The following is a 22,243-nucleotide window of genomic DNA, read 5'->3' on the forward strand; positions in this document are numbered from 1 at the left end:
CGCGTCTAAAAAAAATGGCGACTCAATTGTCCTCGGTCTCCCCTACCTTTATCATGTGCAACGTGTTCAAGCACTTATGACCACTGACTATGAAAAAAGAATTCAGTTTTTGTTGAGAAATGCTGCACCGTAAGAGACAAGACCCTCAATTAAAAAAAAATTGTGGAGTGACGAAAGCAGTTTTAAAAGAAATAATAACTTGAAGACATATCACGCCAAAACATGTAGCTGCAACTCGATGAAGAATCCTTACTTTGTCCGAATCGTAAGGCAAATTCTCGATACTACTTTTTATAATCGATGGATTGGAAGGAGAGGAACCATCCATTGGCCGTCGCGCTCACCTGACCTGAACCTTTTAGACTTTTTTCTGGGGAATATTTAAAGAACTTGTTTTGACCAATGATTTCTTTTCTGGTTGTCGAATTTGTATTAGGGCGATTGGTTCACATTTTATCATTTTTCAAATTCACATTTTGAACATTTATAGCGATGTTTAGCAGCAATAAAATCCCGTTTTTACATTATCTAGAATTAGTTGTGGAGTAAGTGAAGTGATTTTTTATAAAAATCAGAAAAATAGTAATCACTTCTAAACCATCAACAATCGGATCATAATATACGGTTGTTTAGACTGCAAATGACCTTCTCTATCGCCTTCTTTCATTTGGACGTCCACTTTTGGGACACCCTGCATTACCTTGTTAGACATCCATAAATATTGTTAGTTTTAGTAAATAAGTGAATTATTGTTAGTTGATATATGTACCTATTTTAATACTTAAGATTTGTTCTCCTGCTAGTAATTGAATTTATATGAAATTGTTATCTAGATCAACATGGAACAAACAGTATACCGTAACTACCAAAAAATCACCCTACAAGAATCTCCGGGACGTATCCCCGCCGGTCGGGTACCCCGCTCAAAAGACTGCGTCCTATTGGCCGACCTGTGCGACAGATGCAAACCGGGCGACGAGGTCGACATCACCGGCATCTACACCAACAGCTACGACGGCTCGTTGAACGTCGACAACGGTTTCCCCGTCTTCTCGACGGTCATATTCGCCAACCATCTGGTGGTGAAGGATTGCAAACAGATCGTGCAATCCCTGACCGATGACGATATCAGCGCCATCATCAAGATGAGTAAGGATTACAGGATCGCCGATAGGATTATCGCGTCTATCGCGCCCTCAATTTACGCACATGATTATATAAAGAGGGCGCTGGCGTTGAGTTTGTTTGGGGGAGAACCTAAGAATCCTGGTACGTATAGTAATTTGAACTGGAAAAATCGTTCGTTATTGCAAAGACATCGTCTAGCTTAAATTAAAATACCATAAATGTGTCTAATGAAATAAGTCAAATTGGACATTAAAGTGGTTTTTCTTATAGCCTTCTACCTATTTTTGATACTTGAGGACATATTTAAAATTACTTATATGTAGTAGTAAAACCAACATTTAAGCTGCCCACTCTGATTGACTTCTTCAGTAAATTTGGTAAAAACTCCAGAATTACAAATACAGTTTCATGGTCTATATTTCATGGTATAGCATTGCTTTCCACCATAGCATCCTCACATTCAGATATATTGGTAAAAATTGAATTCAGAATGGTAGAAATAGTAGCACAATCCGAGTGGGCAAACAAACTTTTTTTAAAATTAAAGATGGACAATATATTAAGACAACATTGATTATTTGTAGAACTAAGGAAAGGCGTGTTCAAATCGCTCATATGAAATGCTTCGCTACGAACCTTACAATATTTTTTAATATTACAATATTATTTATAAAAAATATCGAAATCTCCATGCGGTGGTCAATAACACACAAAAATATATACATTTTTATTTAAAGCATAATGCTATGAAATTTTACATAATTTTTCTGTGAATAAAAATTATGTATGTCTATAACATCTTCACATAATTTTTAGCAGCACCACCATGTGTAAGAATAGTACGACAATAGTCCATAACGATAGCCTTCAATAACTGATGATTAATTATTCTCTAGATTTGCCCACATTTCCGTAAGACATAAAAATTTTATAAATTTATTTGCATAATTGATATGAATACAATCAGAATTAAAATTATTAAAGCCTTTAATGTTTAACAAAAGAATATCTTAAGTATTTAAAGGATAACCATATGTTAGTTCTCCATTAGTTTTAAATATAGTGATTTGATATAAATATTGCATATAGGAATAAAATTATTGTGAGTGTATAGAATATCTTTCAAAATAAATTTTTATCAATTTTCTACAGCAGCAGTATCCATATGTTGTAACCTCTTTTTTTAAGAACAAGATTTATTATATGTAACAATGATTTTAATAAGTCAATATAATTATCAATAAGTCAAATAACAGAAATACAAAAAAGTTCACTGGCAACTAAATGTGCAAATTTCATGACTTATAACCAATAGTAATAAATCATCAAATTTGTTAGATACCCCAATTTTAAAGATTTAAATTTGTCAGAAACTTTATTCTCTTCTATGATGTTACACATTTTAAATCATTTCGCTTTTTCAACGTGTCTATTATTTTTAGGACACAAACACAAAGTAAGAGGCGACATAAACGTTCTGATATGCGGCGACCCGGGCACGGCCAAATCGCAATTTTTAAAGTTCGTTGAAAAAATCGCTCCCCGGGCCGTTTTCACGACCGGTCAAGGGGCGAGTGCTGTCGGTTTAACTGCTTACGTTCGAAGAAACCCCGTGTCCAAAGAATGGACCCTAGAAGCGGGTGCTTTGGTGTTAGCCGATCAAGGAGTGTGTCTGATTGACGAGTTTGATAAAGTTAGTAAATAACTATTCTAGATATTGAAGAGAATTTTAAACAAATAACCCTTAGATGAACGACCAAGATAGAACCTCGATCCACGAAGCCATGGAACAACAATCGATTTCCATATCGAAGGCGGGCATCGTCACGAGTCTTCAAGCCAGGTGTTCCGTTGTGGCCGCGGCCAATCCTATTGGAGGAAGATACGATGCCAGTATGACGTTTACGGAAAATGTTAATTTATCAGATCCGATTTTATCCAGATTCGATATTTTATGCGTGGTGCGGGATGAAATCGATCCAATTCAAGATCAGCATCTTGCCAGGTGAGTGTTCACTGCCGTGAAATCGACCGTATACGTGCTAACCGAAAAGTGTGTCACAAGCAGATTTAACTCTAGTAACTATTAAATTAGCACGCAAGTTAAATGTACCAGTATTTGTATAGTCTAAAAATATTAAAAATTTATTTTAGATTGTTTTCAATATGTTAGCATGCACTGCATATTGCGAAGCCCAGACGACAGAAGCAAATCCCAAATGACTATAAATATAGACAAAATATACTCTAATGCTCGCACTATTACATACATTTCAGCGGTAATTATACTATAAGTAAGCATAAGGAAATAAAATAAGCATATGCAACTCTGGTGTCTCAGATATATCGGCATATATAGATATACTGTAAAGTAAATTTGACGTAATATTGACAATTAGGTATATAATTATTTATTTTCGAATATTCACCATATTTTACACAATTACACAAAATTTTTGTTTTAATTATCTCTAAAAATAATATCGTCTTGTAGTGTTTGTACTTCAGTAAATAACTCAGCTAATGGAGGTGAATTTTTGTGAATCCAAAATGAACCAGTTGTGTTCTCGGTCGCCAACTACTAAATTTGTTTATAAGAAAGGCATTAGATGTATTCATATTTTTAATTAAAAATTTTTGAGCTAAATATGCTCTTCTTAAATGTAATGGATCATCTCCTATTTCTGCGAGAAAAGCCGGCACCGATAGGGAGCAGAATGTTTCAGCTACTACTATACGTAATGCCTTATATTGTATTCGATTAATTTTATTTAAACCGGTTTTGGTAACACTACCGTAAAATATTGAAGAAAAATCAATTAATGATGTGGTATATATCCTGTAAAATATTAAGGCTATTTTAGAGTCAGCGCCCCAATGTCGTTTGGTTGTAACTTTTAACAGGTTAAGGCGTTTTTCAGCCTTGGCCACAATGGAATTTATTTGATCAATTCATGTCTCCATGGAATATCATACAAACCTAATGTTACGATATTTTGATTTTTTATGTCTGGTAAATAAAGTTATCCATTCAGATGATGAAATATCTGTTAATAAGTTTGTATCATCGTCCGTCTCGTAGAACGGTATGTAGATCTCTAGGAATACGAAAAGCCGCGTAATAAGTAGGTACTAAGTTACTTATTACGCAGAATAGAAATTATTGTTATAGCCAAAGCAGATTTAGTATTATAGTCAATTTTTGTAAACTGACCTTCGTTTCTTATAATAAGATGTGGAGTCGCATCAATAGCGTTTAACATATGACGCACATAGATTAACAATGGTCTAAATCCATTCTTTTCAAAATTCGCGCCATTTACGTAGAAGGTATCAATCTACATAGATCTATCAGTATCAAGCTGGTCTAACTCCTTGTTTCAGTTTTCAGTCAATAGATGACGCCATCTTACTCTTATTCTGATTTAAATTCAATATAGGTCACTGTAACAACGGTATAATCATGCATTCAGAATAATACTGGTACATCTGAGGAGTTGGACCATTTTTACTCTCAATCATTCAATGTTCAACATTTTTTGTGTTTACAGTAGAGTTTTATAATGGATCAATTCAGTGATTTTAGTGATTCTGGGTCTGAATATACACCTAGTGATAGTGTCGATTCTTCTGGTAAATCTATATTTATAATTTTAGCAGCATTAATTAGGTATTATGATTTTATTATACCGACGTAACCTAACAAAACTGCGAACTATTTTTTTAAATAAATACATTTTTAGATAGTTTAATTTTTATCTTAGATGCAGAAACTTCAAATGAAGAAGTACTTGACGATGTTGTACACCATCCACAGCCATACACAAGTATGGTATTTTTTTTATACTAATAATAGTAAAAAATCACAATTTTCAGGTGGCCTTGCAAAAATTAGAAGCAGAAAACGATCGAGAAATGAAAAGGATTGGAAAATTAATAAAAACAAAAAACTAAGGAATACTGGCAAAGAGTACATTTCTAACAGTGGCGTAAAAATTAACGCCAAGCTTTTTGACAATTTGGACTGTAAGTGCAGAAAGAAGTGTATTAATTTATTTTCATTTACTGAGAGAGAAAATGCGTTTGACTCATTTCGGGAGCTGTTATGTGTCAAAATAGCTTAGTAAAAGCTTCACCCGTAAATAGAAAACGCCCTAAAACTGGATCTCGCTTAGGAAAGCATACACATTTTCAATACGTATTGAAAAGTAATAATAAAACACATATAGTTTGCAAGAAATATTTTCTTGATACATTTAAGATAAGTAACGGCCGTCAGCATAGATGCATTTCGAAACCAGATTCCTCTAATTGCAAAGAGCTAAGAGGTACTACAAGCTCTATAAAGTTGGATGATTCTGATATTGTCAGGCATATAAAAACTTTTCCGGCTTATCAAAGCCATTATTCGAAAGTACTTGGACAGTAATCTAACTGTAAAAAAGATGTATGATCTGTATGTAGAAGAATGTCGAACCCAGAATACAGAACCAAAAAAATTAAAATATTATTATCAGGTATTTAATACAAAATTTAATTTGCATTTCAACATTTCTCATCAAGACACCTACAAGTTGTGTGATGATCTAGAGTTAAAACTAAAAAGTGCCAACAATGATGACTTAAAAAACAATATTTCAGTTGAAAAGGAGTTGCATTTACGAAAAGCAGACTCAGCAAGGGAGAGTTTAAGGAGTGACTCAAAAAAAATTACAGACGTATATATTGTAACATTTCATTTACAAAAGGCTTTGCCCTTAGCTGACAACATCTGTGGCGTATTATAAAAGAAATCTGTATCTATTTAATCTAGGAATACATTCCTTTAACAGCAATACTGGTTATATGTATGTATGGAACGAAACAGAGGGTGGGCGCGGATCACAAGACATTGCAACTTGTTTAGTAAAGCATTTAAGGCACTATGCTACGAATCATAAACATATTATTGCTTATTCAGACTCATGTACAGGTCAAAATTGGAATATAAAGATGAGTTTATCTTTGTTGAAACTAGTACAAGACTCAGAATTTGATATCAACATCATAGATCTTAAATTTTTGGTTTCTGGGCACTCTTTTCTTCCAAATGATGGCCAATTCGGTACAATCGAAGGTGAAAGCAGACGTCACAGTGTAATCTACCATCCAGATGAGTGGATTAATATTATTAAGAATTCCAAACGAAAAGAACCCAAGTTTGTGGTGACTGAAATGCAACATCAACAGTTTTTGAATACAACAGGTTTAGAGAATATGATTACCAATCGGAAAGTAACTACTAATGGATACAACTTTAACTGGCTTAAAATAAGATGGCTTCGATTTCAGAGAGATCGACCCCTTCAATTTCAATTTAAAGAAACTCTAAGTCGTGAAAGTGAATTTTATATTGTCGATCTTTCAAAAAAGAAAAATATTGGTAGGCCCATTAGCAGTTTGAACATAATACAAGAACCACTCTATCCAGCAAGAAGGACTGCTACAGCTGCAAAGAAGAAAGATATGATGGACTTGCTGCCATATATACCACCAGTACATCATCAGTTTTATAAAAACTTGCCCACTCCATTACCCACCCGAGCATCTGGTCAAGAAAACCTCGAAGACAGATCTTCTGACGATGAACTGATATATGATTAGATAAATTTAAACAAAATCATTCAGATTTATAGTGTGATATCTAAGTCCATATTTTTTTGTTTACCTCATAGTTTTAACGCATTTTCTTTGTAAAAAATCTAAATTTGTCATTAAGCCCACTTATGTTACACTGTATTATTAATGAATAAACATTTGTGTTATGTTGAAATATTTTGCTGAATTTTTTATTCTAATTTTAACAATTATGTTAGTTCTCCGAATTTAACGTATTCGGAGTTAGACCATTATTATTCTATGTGCCTCATATATAGATATGGTGTAGTGACCAAAATCTGTGTAATAGGCACACATTTTGATGAGTTACAAGAAATTGATATTGTCATATTAACAGAAACGCATCAGGTACTTAATCTCCTCATATACAACCTGCCCGGCTATAAATCTATTTACAACGAAGGTAAATGTGATGGTAATTTTATTTTTATAATGGATGTAATAGTTAAACCATCATTTAGATTTATAGCAGATATCAAATGTGTAGAATTAGAAGTGGACGTGGGTCAACAGATATTTTTACTTACATGCATATAGATCTATATATTTATTCCATATATATAGGTTTTCATGTACCAATGAGGAAAAATTCATTGATGACTTTACTGATACAATTTCAAAATTACCTATCTCAAAAATTTTTGAAAAAGTCATTTTTCAAATGATAAAGTTTCTCGATAAATAGAAAATCCTATTAAACAGTCAATTTTTGCTTAGCAAAAACTTAAACCTTGGCAAAATGAAATTAACTTTTAAAGAAGACATTAGTGAACTTTGCATAAACTTTGGGAAGACTGAGAGGCGTTTGCAGGATTTTAGAAACCAAATATCTGCATTCGTTAATTGGAATTCTATTATTGGAACCTTTGCTGTTACTCACCCACTTGTAAGTAGTTTTAGTTTAGTTTTCTCTCAAAGATGATAACATATTTAGCGAAACGTGAGTCGAGAACAAAATAAAGAGTTTAGTTAGTGTTAAAACTATTTTGTGATCTGAGTGTCTGACCAAAGGTTCCAACTATAGGACTACGAAAATTATGTGTTCTAGGTTCGTTGTAAACTCTCATATACGACACCATCCGTCCAAAAAAGACTCGGCGGAAGAAGTGGCCGAACCGCAAAACGACATGCAAGTCCCCCAAGAAATGTTAAAGAAATATTTGGTCTACGCCCGAGAAAATATACATCCTAAGTTGCAAAACATGGATCAGGATAAAGTGGCCAAAATATACAGCCAATTGAGGCAAGAATCTTTGGTAGGGCCTTTTCAATTGAAATATTTAGCTCCCAAATTAAAACGTTCAACTTTTAATTGTTAGGCAACTGGCAGTTTACCAATCACAGTTCGTCACATCGAAAGTTTAATTCGTATGAGCGAGGCCCATGCTCGGATGCACTTAAGAGAGTACGTGCAAGAAGAAGACGTCAATATGGCCGTTAGGATGATGCTGGAAAGCTTCGTGGAAACGCAGAAATATAGCGTTATGAAATCTATGAAACAAGTAAATTGTTATTACTTTTTCCCAAAATACGTAGTTACTAATTTATTGAATTTATTTAGGTGTTTAGGAAGTACTTGTCGTTCAAAAAGGATCACAGTGAGCTGCTGTTCTACATACTGAGGCAACTCGCTCAGGATCAGCTCACATTCCAGAAGGCGACTAACGAAATGGAAGCTATGACAATCGAAATCGATGAAAAGGATCTTATGGATAAGGTAAGTAGCAGAACCAGCTGGAATCTTGGTTATTTGTTCGAATTTATTACAAAATTACCTATATAGGGTGTTTAATCAATAGTATATGGAAAATTATATATATAGTTTAACCAGACTTACCTATATCCATAAGTTGAGATACGGGTGGTAACGTTTAAAATTTTTTGTTCCTTCTGATAACTCAGTAAAGATCAAACACAAACAAAAATCAGTTTTTTTATTAACTTTTGGTGTAAAGTGCAGAGGGCGCTGTTTTGTTGCTTTCTGTCTTTTTTTCGTAATTTATTAGGTTACAACTTTTTGGTGCCTTCTTTCTTGAGAAAGGTTCAGGTGTAGGAAGAAAAAATGTGGTAGGTCCGAGACGAGACCAGCATATGGTCCCTCAAAAGCAGTTCAGTCCTCCGCCTGATCTTTATATGCACTTACCTGTGGGCGAAATATATGTATCGACAAAATGCAAATGCAAATATGCAACAAATATACATATATCGACCCCTACAATTGTAGATAAATTATAAAAACAATTCATAATCTAATCTATTATTTATGTGAAAGACCGGCACAAGTGTCGTTTTACACTTCATCAGATTAGCTGATCGGTTATGCCGAAGAAAGACAGTTCTTACTTAATTCGCAAGAGAGACTGTTCGTTTGGTCCTAATTTTGACCTAATTTTTACGAAAACCATATCATAGAAAAGGATTTATCGCGATTAGAAAAAGATAACGACAAAACAAGAATTAACGACCACTATGTAGTAGCTGTTTTTGATTTACAAGCTGTCCTGCCATGCCTCAAGGGTAATGTGTCTCTTTTCTACTGTTTCGGGCCTGTTTATATGTTTAATTACTTAAATCAAGGTTATTTCGATCTTAATTATTTATCAAGTTATCAAGGCCAGACTGTAAAGAAATAGGGACGCTGCTCCAGTCACACTGAAATAAGGTGATCCTTCTGTTTTCGACGCACACCCTTAGTGATTATGTAATGAGCGAAATAAAATAGAAACAAATAAGAAGAGACACAATTTGACGTAAAAGGAAAAAGAATGACTCGACTTACCCTAGTAATAGATGAAGTAAAGGATGTTGATATAAGGAACACCCCAATCAGCTTTCATTAAATCGACAAAGACGTGATGCACTTCGGTATTATCTCGCATGAGATTTAGGTACCGATTCAATAATTGCCGTAGTACTACTGCTTTCCGGTATCGCACACCTGTTCCGTATTTTGGCGGATGACCTCGGTCAAATAGCTTACTCCTCTCGCCCCGAGGGGTCCATAAGGTAAAGTAGGATAAAAGAGCAAGGCTTTATGGAAGGAACATTGGAGTAAGAGAGTAAGGAAATGTAAGATAGGTCGAGTTTAAATATTAACAATTTACTAAGAAACGCGTGTGTTATACCGGGTGAACTTTTATATGCAAAATCATGGTAAATAAACCAAAATAAACAAAGTATTACCGAACTAATTATTAAATATCTTAAACTTTAAAGAAAACTTATGTTAACTAAAAATAAGTAAAATTAGCAAAAAGTAATAAAAGAAGAGAGAACGAAACATTCTCCCCAACCCTGAAAATACCCAGTTAAAGGTATTTTAAGAAGATATTGGTAAAGGGCATAATTTGACGAGAGGGCGTTTAAGCAAACCCGTAGGAGTTTTAACTACAGCCACCCTTGGAACCTGATCCTTGCCATAAATAACCTTTTCTATGCGTCCCATTAACCAATCTAATGGTCGGCGATTTTCATCTCGTATAAGCACCAAAGTACCACAATCAACTGGACCCGACAGCGGTTGAGTCCATTTAGACCGTTGTTGCAATGTATGGAGATACTCGCGGCTCCATCGTTTCCAAAAATGGGAATGTAATTGCAATAGAAGATTCCAACGCGATAATCTATTAGCAGGAACCTCTGTGTAGTCGGGATCAGGTAAACAAGTCGGGGGCTGCATATTCAGGAAATGCCCGGGGGTGAGTACAGATAGATCATTAGGATCTGTAGTAACAGGACATAGAGGGCGTGAATTAAGCACACTTTCTATTTGTACCACAAAAGTATTTAATTCTTCGTAGGTAAGAATTTGGTTACCGACGATTCGAGTTAAATGCGATTTAACGGATTTGATATTGGATTCGTATATGCCTCCAAAATGAGGACTTGCACTAGGTAAAAAATGCCAAACAATACCTTCCTTCGCAGCACAATCTTTAAAAATATCTTTCAAATAATTAGAACCGCCCACAAAGTTTGTACCGTTGTCCGAGTAAATATCAGTGACTTTTCCTCGCCGCGCGATAAATCGTCTGAGAGCCGCCAAAAATGCTTCTGTACTCAATTCAGATACTAGTTCAATATGCACAGCTTTAACCGCACAACATATGAATAAGGCTATGTATGCTTTGGTGGTCTTTGCACCACGAAGTTTACCCATGATTACAGAAAACGGACCACAAAAATCTATACCAATATGCGAAAACACACGATGTTGGCTCACGCGGTATTTTGGCAAGTCGCCCATAGGGGGTTGATAAGGAATAGGTTTGGTTTTCCAGCAAGTAAGGCATTTTGAAAGTACGCTATGAATGGCTTTTCGAGCATTAAGAATCCAAAAATTTTGTAAAAGCAAGTAATGAGTAGTATGTATACCACAATGTAAATTTGACACATGTATATGCTTAATAAGTAAATCGGTGAATTTACTTTTTCTTGGTATCAACAGGGGAAATTTTACATCAAATGCTAGCTCAGCATGACAAATGCGACCTCCCACTCTAAGAAATCCCTGACTATCTAAGAAAGGGTTTAATTTTCTTAAAGATTTTGGTAATGCAACTTCACTTTTCAGTTTAGCTATTTCGGCAGCAAAATGTTCCAGTTGGATACATTTAGTAAGGCAAAGTAGAGCATTTTGTAATTCAGGAATAGTGATATATTCAAATGGCACAATTTCCTTTTTCTGAAATCGGTGACATATTCGAACAACATAAGCAACAATTCTTTGTATTTTAGCTAAAGAGTTAAATTTTTCCAGCAACGATTGAAATATACCGATTGTCTCTACCGCCAAAAAAGTTTTACTTTTCGCTTCTGAAAAAGCTATGTCACATTCTGGAAGAGAGGCATTAAAAAGATTCAATGTTTCGAACGAGTATTTTAAAAATTCAGGTCCATTCCACCACAAATTGCAATTTAGAAGATCGAATGGGAACATTCCTCGAGTGCCGCAATCACTAGGATTATTTATGCCGGGGATGTGATACCAACAATCGGGGGAAATTCTTTTTTGTATATATGAAACACGATTAGCTACAAACTGTTTCCAAGAATGAGCAGAACCTTTGATCCAATGTAATGCGACGGTACTGTCAGAAAAGCAAAATATTTGATCAAAAGAATACCTTTGAGAGAGACTATGAGTAGTAAATTGGATTAGTTTTGTAAGAAGTACCATAGACAATAACTCTAGTCTAGGTATACCAATAGTTTGTAAAGGAGCAACCTTACTTTTACCGCAAAGCAAATAGTTTTGAATATTATTATTTTTATATAAGACACGAACGTAAAGTACGGCACAATAGGCCTTCTCAGAAGCATCACAAAATCCTATCAATTGGATTGAACGAGAGTCTCGTATATCAATGTGACGTAAAATTTTAAAATCATGTAGCAATTTTAATTCAGATTTATATTTTATCCATTTGAGGGTAACTTCTTTGGGTATTTCTTGATCCCAGGTAAGTTTTAGCTGCCACAAATGTTGAATCAATAGTTTTGCAAATGTAGTAAGTGGGGTTAAATAACCCATTGGGTCAAAAATCTTACACAAATCAGAAAGTAATTTTCTTTTAGTAAGAGGCTCTATTACAGAGCAATCAAAGTGATAAAGAAATGCATCTGAAACCGGGCTCCATTTTAAGCCAAGGATTTTTAAAAAATTACGGTTTTCAGGGTCAAAAGAAAGTGATTCTGTCTGAATGTGATCTTCTGGTATGCCCTCCAATACTTTAGGGTTATTGGTAGCCCATTTTCGAACTAAAAAACCTGCTCGCATCAAAAGAGTAATAAGTTGATCTTTCATAAGTAGCAAAGTGTCCAAAGAGTCATGGGACCCATGTATATCATCAATATAAGATGAATGAATAATTAAATCACTAGCTAATGGCAAATCAGAATGATCATTAGCTAATTTTAGCAAGGTACGTATTGCAAGAAAGGGTGAGCAAGTTACCCCAAAAACAACAACATTAATCTCATAATCCGAGATTGGTTGGTCCGGTGAAAAACGCCATAAAATTCTTTGGAATTTTCGGTCCAAAGGATTTACTTGTATCATCCTATACATTGCTTTAATGTCGCAAGTGAAGACGTATTTACTAAAACGAAAATTCAATAGTATCGCTATCAAATCCTTTTGCAATTTAGGCCCCGTATAGAGCGCTTTATTTAAGGAAATCTTGTTAGGTGCGCATGCACTAGCATCGTAAACAATTCTTACAGGCGTAGTAGAAGATTCCTTAAATATAGCATGATGTGGAATGTAGAAGAAATTATTAATTTCAGTAAATGCAGGCTGGGAAACGGCGTTCATATGTCCACAATCTAAATAATCACGCATTATTTCCGAGTACGCACTGCAGAAATGTTTATTTTGTAGCAAACGACGTTCGAGCGCATAAAAACGCTTTAAAGCCATCGTTCGTGTGTCTCCAAAATCAGGTGAAACAACTCGAAATGGCAACGAAACTATATAGCGACCTTGATGCGAAAGTGTAGTTGTTTCTTCAAAATATTTATGGCAATATTCTTCCTCCGGGCTAATACAGACAACTTCTGGAACCTTTTCAATTTCCCAGAATTTTTCCAAAGTTAAATCAAGATTAGAACCAGACGTTTTTGTAAAAAATGTTTTTTGCTTCTGCAAAATTGGAGAATTATTAGAAGTTTTCCCAACAATTGTCCAACCAAACAACGTATTTAAACAAACAGGATTATCGAAACCCATGCAAATTTTACCATCCCGCAAAATATAAGGAACAACGTCGTTACCTAAGAGTAAATGAATTGGTCCAGGCTTATTAAAATCTGGATCAGAAAGAGTAAGATTTCCTATTTGAGGACATTTAGTCAAAGAAATAGTGGTAGTAGGGATTTGATCGCAGATTTTATCCATGATAATAGCATTTACGTCGAAAGTTTCAGTAGAATTACAATGAGATCCAATAGTAAGGGAGACTCCTGATTTCGCAGAGGTACACATTTTATCTAGCCCCTCGAGAGTCATAGCAATATTAAATGTATGTAAACCAAGTTTGTTAACGCATGCTTTAGAAATAAAAGTATTTTGAGCACCAGTGTCTAGAATAGCTCTGAAAGATTGCCAATTTTGGAAAATATCTTTTATTTTTACTATTACTGTACCCAGTAAAATTTCTTGATTATTAATCATCATCCCGACTTTACTGACTTGTGAATCTGAGGACGTAGAGGCAAGGATGTCAGAAGTAGAAGGTATTTGATTTTCTTCAATTTGATTATTATCTTGAAAATGTAAGAGACTGTGATGACCATGGTTACAATAGCGACATCGTCTTTTAGAAGTACACTGTGTCACAGTGTGTGCGGTTGCTAAGCAATTTATGCAAGCACGCTGCTTCTTAATAATATCATATCGTTCACCAGGAATTTTACTTAAAAATGTCGAACATTGATAAATAATATGCTTGCCTTTGCATAAAAAACAAGTAGGTGAAGACTGACTATGCACATGAAATGTTTTATTTCTGGTATTGGTATTTACATTACGAGGGTTATTCGAAAAATTAGATTTGGTAGCAGGCAAAATATTTGGTAATCCCTTTCTAGCAGGAACAGAAGAGAAAGCATTAGTAGCACATTCTAGTGCTGTGCATTGTTTTAAGACAAAAGTTTTAACCGACTCATACTTGGGAATTTCATTAGTGCCCTGAGACTGCTCATATGCACGCCTAGTGTTAGAATCCAATCTATCAAGCATCATATAACACAAAATGAAATCCCACTCATTAGTTGGCAATTTCATAACCTTTAATGCAGCTATATGTTTGGTAAATGTATCAACCAGATTACGCAGAGTTTCTGCATTTTCTGTGGTAACTTTAGGAGAATTTTCAATAGCCTTCCAGTGGTTATAAGCTCTTAATCGAGGATTTTGATATCGCTCTATTATAGTAGTGTAGGCATTAAGATAATTTTCATGAAGTATAGGTATATCTGAAATTAAATCATGTGGTGGGCCGCTTAGACAAGAGAGAAGTAAATTAAATTTCTCGATAGTAGATACGGCTCTATTATTATGTACCATAGTATTAAAACTTTGTTGAAAGGTAGGAAAACCTGATATATCTCCGGAAAAGGTAGGTAATTTCATTTTAGGAATTAATGAATGATCTGACGCAATATTAGTTATAGCAGCAGGAGCAAAAGTGCTATTAAAAGGTGACATCGAGTCTTCTAATGGGGCTTCAAAAATGTCGAAAAACATAGTTTCAACCTCTTGAGATTTTACAAAAAAATTAGTTTGAATCTGATTTTCAATAGATAATTGACGTTCGTCTTCAGCTATCAAGGCTAGAAGAGAATTGTGGTGCCTTTCAAAATCTTTATTGATTTTTTTTATATTACGAAAACTAACTTTAAATTGATTTTGGAATGAAGCGTCAGCCTTAGCTTCCAGAGCAATTTGATGTATATGATTTAATTGATTTAAAGAGGTTTGTCTAAGAGCTTTGGCTCTGGCAATTTTTGTATCTGAATTAATCGGAGCCATTTCAACAAAGTAATAAATTAGGTAAAATCCACTCGATTAAACTTTAAAATAAAAAATACAAAAAAAGCAAGATATATTAAATATTATTTCGGCAATAGCAGTAAATTAAATTGACTAAATAAGTCAGCAATTGACTAAAATTAGTAGCAAAGTAAGTAGTAATAAGTAAATATAGTAAAGTAGCAGTAAGTATAGTAGAAAGATGAATTAAGTAGTAAAATGAGTAAGCAATTTCAACCTAAAATCGCAATCATAAATTTTGCATATAAAAGTAAAAAATCACTAAAAATGTGAATCTTTCACAAAAAAAATCTCCCCAAATCAGTTGTGCTTTTGCAGAATCCGGCTCGAAGGACCAAATGTTTCGGGCCTGTTTATATGTTTAATTACTTAAATCAAGGTTATTTCGATCTTAATTATTTATCAAGTTATCAAGGCCAGACTGTAAAGAAATAGGGACGCTGCTCCAGTCACACTGAAATAAGGTGATCCTTCTGTTTTCGACGCACACCCTTAGTGATTATGTAATGAGCGAAATAAAATAGAAACAAATAAGAAGAGACACAATTTGACGTAAAAGGAAAAAGAATGACTCGACTTACCCTAGTAATAGATGAAGTAAAGGATGTTGATATAAGGAACACCCCAATCAGCTTTCATTAAATCGACAAAGACGTGATGCACTTCGGTATTATCTCGCATGAGATTTAGGTACCGATTCAATAATTGCCGTAGTACTACTGCTTTCCGGTATCGCACACCTGTTCCGTATTTTGGCGGATGACCTCGGTCAAATAGCTTACTCCTCTCGCCCCGAGGGGTCCATAAGGTAAAGTAGGATAAAAGAGCAAGGCTTTATGGAAGGAACATTGGAGTAAGAGAGTAAGGAAATGTAAGATAGGTCGAGTTTAAATATTAACAATTTACTAAGAAACGCGTGTGTTATACCGGGTGAACTTTTATATGCAAAATCATGGTAAATAAACCAAAATAAACAAAGTATTACCGAACTAATTATTAAATATCTTAAACTTTAAAGAAAACTTATGTTAACTAAAAATAAGTAAAATTAGCAAAAAGTAATAAAAGAAGAGAGAACGAAACATCTACTATAGGTCTAAATTAAATGTCCATTTTACCATCTATGAAATGAAAGGAAGAGCAAATTTAGATAAATATTTCTGCTATGTCTGGGATGAAACGACTGGCAATCGAGGAGCAAATTAAATAGGATCTTGCTTGCTAAGCTATATAGAACATACATCAAAGACTAGATCCGAATGTGACGATCTTGAATTGGTTTTTTATTCGGATAATTGCGCTGGCCAGCAAAAAAACAAGCACATAATTTCTATGTATATGTATGCTCTGAGAAAGTATCCTAATATTAGATCCATATGCCATAAATTCCTTGTAATGGGACATACGCAAAATGAGGAGAATTGTGCACATTCCGTAATAGAACGGCAAGTAAAGCACTACTTAAAATCAAGCCCAATATATTCACCTAACGAGTACATAACTTTAATTCGAACTGCAAAAAAAAGTGGTAAGCCTCTTCAAGTAAAGGACCTAAGTTCTAAGGATTTTTTTGATTTAAAACATTTAAATGGAAGGATTGGAAATTTCGTTGGACAGAATAAATTAAGCGACATCAGAATTCTCAAAATTGAAAAAAAATTATCCACTTATACTGCCTTCCATAAGCTAATGGGCGTATCTGCAAAAACAGTATTTTAAGATAATGAAGGTTTTGTATTTTTTAACGTGCCACCTATTACGATAAACTTCACTAAAATGAAAGATATGGAGTTAATAGTAATTTTTTCTTAAAAAATCAGTGGCATTAATAAAAATTGCAACTTGTTTTTAGATTTTGAATTATGGCAGATACGCCTATTTTCCTTAGTATCGTTTTGCCATTTGCTGATTAAATTAAAAGATGTCTGAACTATGAAATTTAATACATATAGAATAATGTTTAAATATTTTTATCAACTTATAAAAAGTGATTAAGTAATAAAAATACTTTGGAGAATGGTGTCCATGTTCTGGGATGTATTTTTATAGGTATTTGCTAGCAAACACAGTAGAAAATAAAGGTCTGATTTCACCCGAAATTCCTATACTACATCAAACAATATTAAGTAATCAGCCAGTAAATAAGTTCATTTCACTTACATACAATGGAGCAGTTTCTTATAAAATCCAACGAGTTCTAACTTCTTTAAATGTTAAGGTTGCCTTTAAATCGAGCAATTCATTAGGTAACTTATTGATTAATAATAAAAACAAAACGGATCCGTTATCTTGTAAAGGAATTTATAAGCTTTATTGTGAGTGTGTTTATTTTTATGTAGGTAGAACGAAGCGTAGTTTTAAAGCTCGGTTTAGCGAACATGACCGATGCATTAGACAAAACAATCCTGAGTCATTATTTGCTAAGCATATTATGGAGACCGGTCACCCATCGAATCTACTAAATAATTACAAGATCTTACATAGAGTTCAGGACAACATAAATCTAAATAATCTTGAATTACTCGAGGTAAAAAGATCTCTCAAAAAAGAATATGATAAATCTCTTAATATTCAGATTAACATTCCTGAAACTAATTTAATTAATATTTTATTTGAATAACTCTTCCCTCCCTTTCCGGTTAATTTATTTTAATAAAAACCCCGTTGTTTTCTTAATATAAACTGGTAGAGAGATATGTTTAACAGTTTTTAAAAAAATATTTTAAAGTTACTGTGGGTACCGCTATCTAGTACCCATTCGGTTATATGATATAAAATATAGATTTCTTTGTAACGTTCTTAATTATGAAAACTAGATATAGATGACTCTGTTGGTCAGATTAGTTTAAATGGCGGTTATCATAGTTTTTAGATCGTTTTGTCTATTGTGTTGTAACGGTGCTTTTTAGATGTTATTGTTTTGAACCTAAGTGTATTATTTGTTATCTTACGATAAGATTTACTCGCTTAATTTTAACTGTACCGTTCTATATGTGCTTTTGTTTTGTTTTGACAAATCTCGTTTTTAACAATGTAAGTACGCTTCAAAATTCGATTTTATTCAGCATTTTACCAATTTTTGATAAGCGTAGTATCTATGTAAATTGTGTCTTTTACTTTTAGTCCTCGACCTGATGATGCGATGATATTGTAATCGCGAAACCGGTCATCATAATAAAAGGAATTTCGGGTGAAATAAGACCTTTATTTTCTACTGTTTTTGCTAGCAAATACCTATAATAATAATAATAAAAATACATTCGTTAAAATACAGTTTTATTGCCTCAAATTCAAAAAAATCTTCCAAATGATTCCAAATGATTCAACAAAAAAACTCGTGTCTTCGTCTTCTTCCACCATTTCAGATTCTTCAGAAAGAACTGGTAACTTTTCCCAAAACGCAAGCCTATTTTTTGGAAGTACAGGCCCAAGTTTAGTCAAAATAGAACTTTTTTTTTCAGCTGGTGTGCCCCTGTTTGTATTCCTAGGCAAAATCTCTGGAAATCCTTTTTTTTGCACTTTGGCGTTTAGAAAATTTAACTCGACAAAATCGTCACAAAAGCTATATTTGTAAGTCAAAGTAAACTCCCCTCGTGAAAACTGGATGTGCACCATTTTATTTAGGTATGGTCGACTTGGTTTAATATTTTTAATTTTATATTGAGAGCTGTGGTCTAACCAATTGTAGAAATTATTATGTTGCATATTTATTACCAAAACTTTAACACTGTTTGCATTGCTGTACACAGTCTTCAAAATCCGGAAAATCATAAACTTTTCCTTTTTTTTTAAGGGATCTCAACCTGGTGGTGGAATGAATCCGCCGACATGAAAGTGTAGCCGGGCTCAAAATATTTAATTTCCAGTTTTTCAAGGCTAATTTCATCTGAATTTACTAGGCTGACAAAAAATGATAAAAGTGCCCAATTTTTATTTTGTGCTGAGCAATTATCAAGCCACAGAATTATATGTTTGTTATCCCTATGCCGTAAAAAAAATGAATAAAATGTGCTAATGATATCACTTTTTGAGCGTCCGGCCACACCTTCATGCCAAATAACTGCTATGCCAAATATCCTGTTCTTTTCAGATTTCAAAAGATTAATTGAATGCTGTGATACTCCCCGTAACTATAACTTCCTTCAAGGATTCATATCTTGGAAGCATGATTACCTAAAATACAAAAGTTAACTTAATTAACAAATTTTTTAGGTATCAAACTTTATACCTTTTGCAAATCAGCAGAATATATGGCTGTTCCACTAGTATCTTTCGTAGCATTTTCGTGACTCTGTAGCTTTTTTCTTATGAATCGTATATTCTTTGCAAACAGAACAATTAGGTTCAGGTTCATCCCTCTTATATTGTGAGTCTTTTTCATGCAAGAAATACTTCTCACAAACAAAACATTCTTCGTGTCCCAACTTCACAAAAGATATATTCATTGATTGTAGTATTTTTCTATATAACTCGTAGGAACATACAATATTTGGTTCTTTTATTTTAAAATCATTGTACATCATCTGAATATTGAGATCTGTAGGTAAATATTTTCGGTTGGGAGCATGCACCCTGCGATAGTGTGATATGGAAGGCTCAAAGGAATTAATATGATTTATTATGGACGTTCTGTCTATTTTGTTTGTAGGAGAATGACTGCCATGACGATCCGAAGTTGCTTGCAAAGAACCATAAGGAGTATTTTTAAGCACAGTACGTAAACATTTATCCACTTTGTTGTTGAAACCCATAGTTGCTAAAAAGAAAGTTTTGCAAACTTCTTGGTCAATACCCCCATCATCTGGACAAACGTAAATCACAGTAAAGTTTCTGCGTGAATTTAAACCAGCAGTACGTCTTTTTACAGGTACTTTTTTTGTTTTAGAGTACATATAGTTTTTTCGTTCTTGTGGTGTCATTGCCCAAAACTCTTAGTTAATTTGTACTCGCCTTTCATCTGAAATTTTACTAATACATTTTTTTTGCATAAAGCAGAACAAGGTTGTTTGACGCGATGCTTATTTTTAAAATTTTCCAATTTAAGAAGATTCCTTTCTCTAAGTGGGATCTTATATTTTCTTCTCTTCCTTTTTGTCCCGCGTGTCGTAACATGTTCATCGACGTGAGTTAGTAGCTTTTCCATGATAAATTTTAGTGATCCCTCAATCGTCTCACTACCATCATCTTTCTCTGCAAAAATTTTATTTGTTGGGCTTTCCAACATTTTCGTCCGATTCACTTGATTCAATATCTGAACTAGAAACATGATAATCCGGATCATTTGCCTCAGTCTCACTACGATTTGTTTTTGAGCAACTTGCTAAAGATCGATAAACTTCCTTTTGCTCTTTAAGCTGTTTGTTTAATTTGGTTGTTAAAGCCAAAATTTTTTTTGTTCTGAAACTTGGTTCGTTCATCTTAATAAATAATATACCTACAACCAAAAATGTATTTTAAGAAACAAGGCAGATGCCTCTCCTAGTATTATAATTCAATTCCATTCGATTAAATGTTATTATTATTATTATACTAATAATAATTCTGCCATTATAAAAAAAATTTTACAATCAATTTAAAATTAAAAAAAAAAACTACCGACGGCACTGGGCACAACTTTAAAATCATAAAATTACATTTATATTTTTGTACTATAATAAATACTAAAATCCCTCTTAGAAAAAGAAACTGAATTATTTCGAGCAATAAAGAATATTCCACTTACCAGTATATTACTTGTATCGAGTAATAATATATTATAATTCAATAATACTTTGCATCAGCCAAGAACCAACTCAATTAACGCCACCAAAATGATTTGACTGTGACAGACGTAAACAACAGCCTTACTGACAGCCGTTAATAGTAACACATTTAATACTTTATAGTATCAGAGGCGGAGCATTTATGCCACATTTAAAGTATTTGCATTTTCGTAACTACAAAAGGGTTGCTAAATGCTACGCTAAAAGGGCGAATGTGACAAAATGAATATGCCCTTTTAGCGTAAAAATCGTTGGATACGACCATTTGGCATAGTAGTATGTGTATGTATTGCAGATAGCTAATATTTTATTAGGATTTTTAAGTTAGATGGACAGCAGATACGCCTTTTAGCATTACAAATAAGGTGATATATATTATGGGCTATCCAACAAGCCTTTAACCCAATTTTCGATAAAATGCCAGATACGCCCTTTACGTTAAGCAGGGCAGTATAGTTTTTTATAAAACGTCGTATTCTCAGGAAGAATTTTCGGAAATGATGATCAAAGCAGTTCGAGGTAAGAGTAACATAATATCACAGACTCTTGAACCCGCATACAAGTCTAAAATAAAAATTAGTGAACGTAAGCGGTCAGATATTCAAGATTTAGTAAATGATGCAGGCATTTCATCATGTTATGTAGATTTTTACAATAACCTATAATAAGTGCTATTTACTGTTTGTATCCTTATTCCTTATTACAAGTTTTGTATTTCCTTAATACAAAAAAGACAAAGATTGTTTTTTATTTCAAATTTATTTCAGCGTCACAATATTAAAAAAGTTGAAATATTTTTCTTAAACAAATTCACAATATGACATATGACGATAAAGTTAAAAAAAAATTAAATAATGCATTTTTTTTTTGAGAAGAAAGACACAAGTGTTCATAAATCATAAATTTCTCAATTCAAGTGTAAATCTCATGTCACTTGTTAACCACTATACTTTGAGGTCTAAAATCATTTAGACCAGCATTTAATTTGTCTGCAAGGTTAAATTGTTACACAAAAGTAAAAAAATCATTAATCTTTAAAGCGCTATTTTGACAAATATTAATTTTTGGGTTATAACGTTCTTCTATAAATGGAGCGATATGTTTTTTTACAATACCTGCGAAACCGCTGTAGATATTTTAG

The 22,243-nt window shown here is 33.5% G+C and overlaps 1 protein-coding gene and 1 long non-coding RNA gene across 2 annotated transcripts in view; one reads left to right on the forward strand and one right to left on the reverse strand.

Moving 5' to 3' along the window:
- Positions 1-22,243, forward strand: part of LOC126744785 (DNA replication licensing factor Mcm2) — a 34,952-nt gene that overhangs the window by 11,910 nt on the left and 799 nt on the right. Inside the window, exons 7-12 of the mRNA XM_050452337.1 lie at positions 834-1,269; positions 2,571-2,821; positions 2,877-3,133; positions 7,835-8,042; positions 8,106-8,288; positions 8,348-8,503. Of these exons, the coding sequence (XP_050308294.1) occupies positions 834-1,269; positions 2,571-2,821; positions 2,877-3,133; positions 7,835-8,042; positions 8,106-8,288; positions 8,348-8,503 (1,491 nt within the window). The remainder of the gene's footprint in view (positions 1-833; positions 1,270-2,570; positions 2,822-2,876; positions 3,134-7,834; positions 8,043-8,105; positions 8,289-8,347; positions 8,504-22,243) is intronic.
- LOC126744809 (uncharacterized) lies at positions 18,175-21,142 on the reverse strand. The gene is made up of 3 exons (XR_007663310.1): positions 21,063-21,142; positions 19,569-20,774; positions 18,175-19,513 (listed from the first exon to the last, which is right to left on the reverse strand). It is a non-coding gene; the product is annotated as an uncharacterized LOC126744809 (long non-coding RNA).

This window comes from Anthonomus grandis, chromosome 14, assembly GCF_022605725.1.
Source record: "Anthonomus grandis grandis chromosome 14, icAntGran1.3, whole genome shotgun sequence".
NCBI classification, from domain to species: Eukaryota; Metazoa; Arthropoda; class Insecta; order Coleoptera; family Curculionidae; genus Anthonomus; species Anthonomus grandis.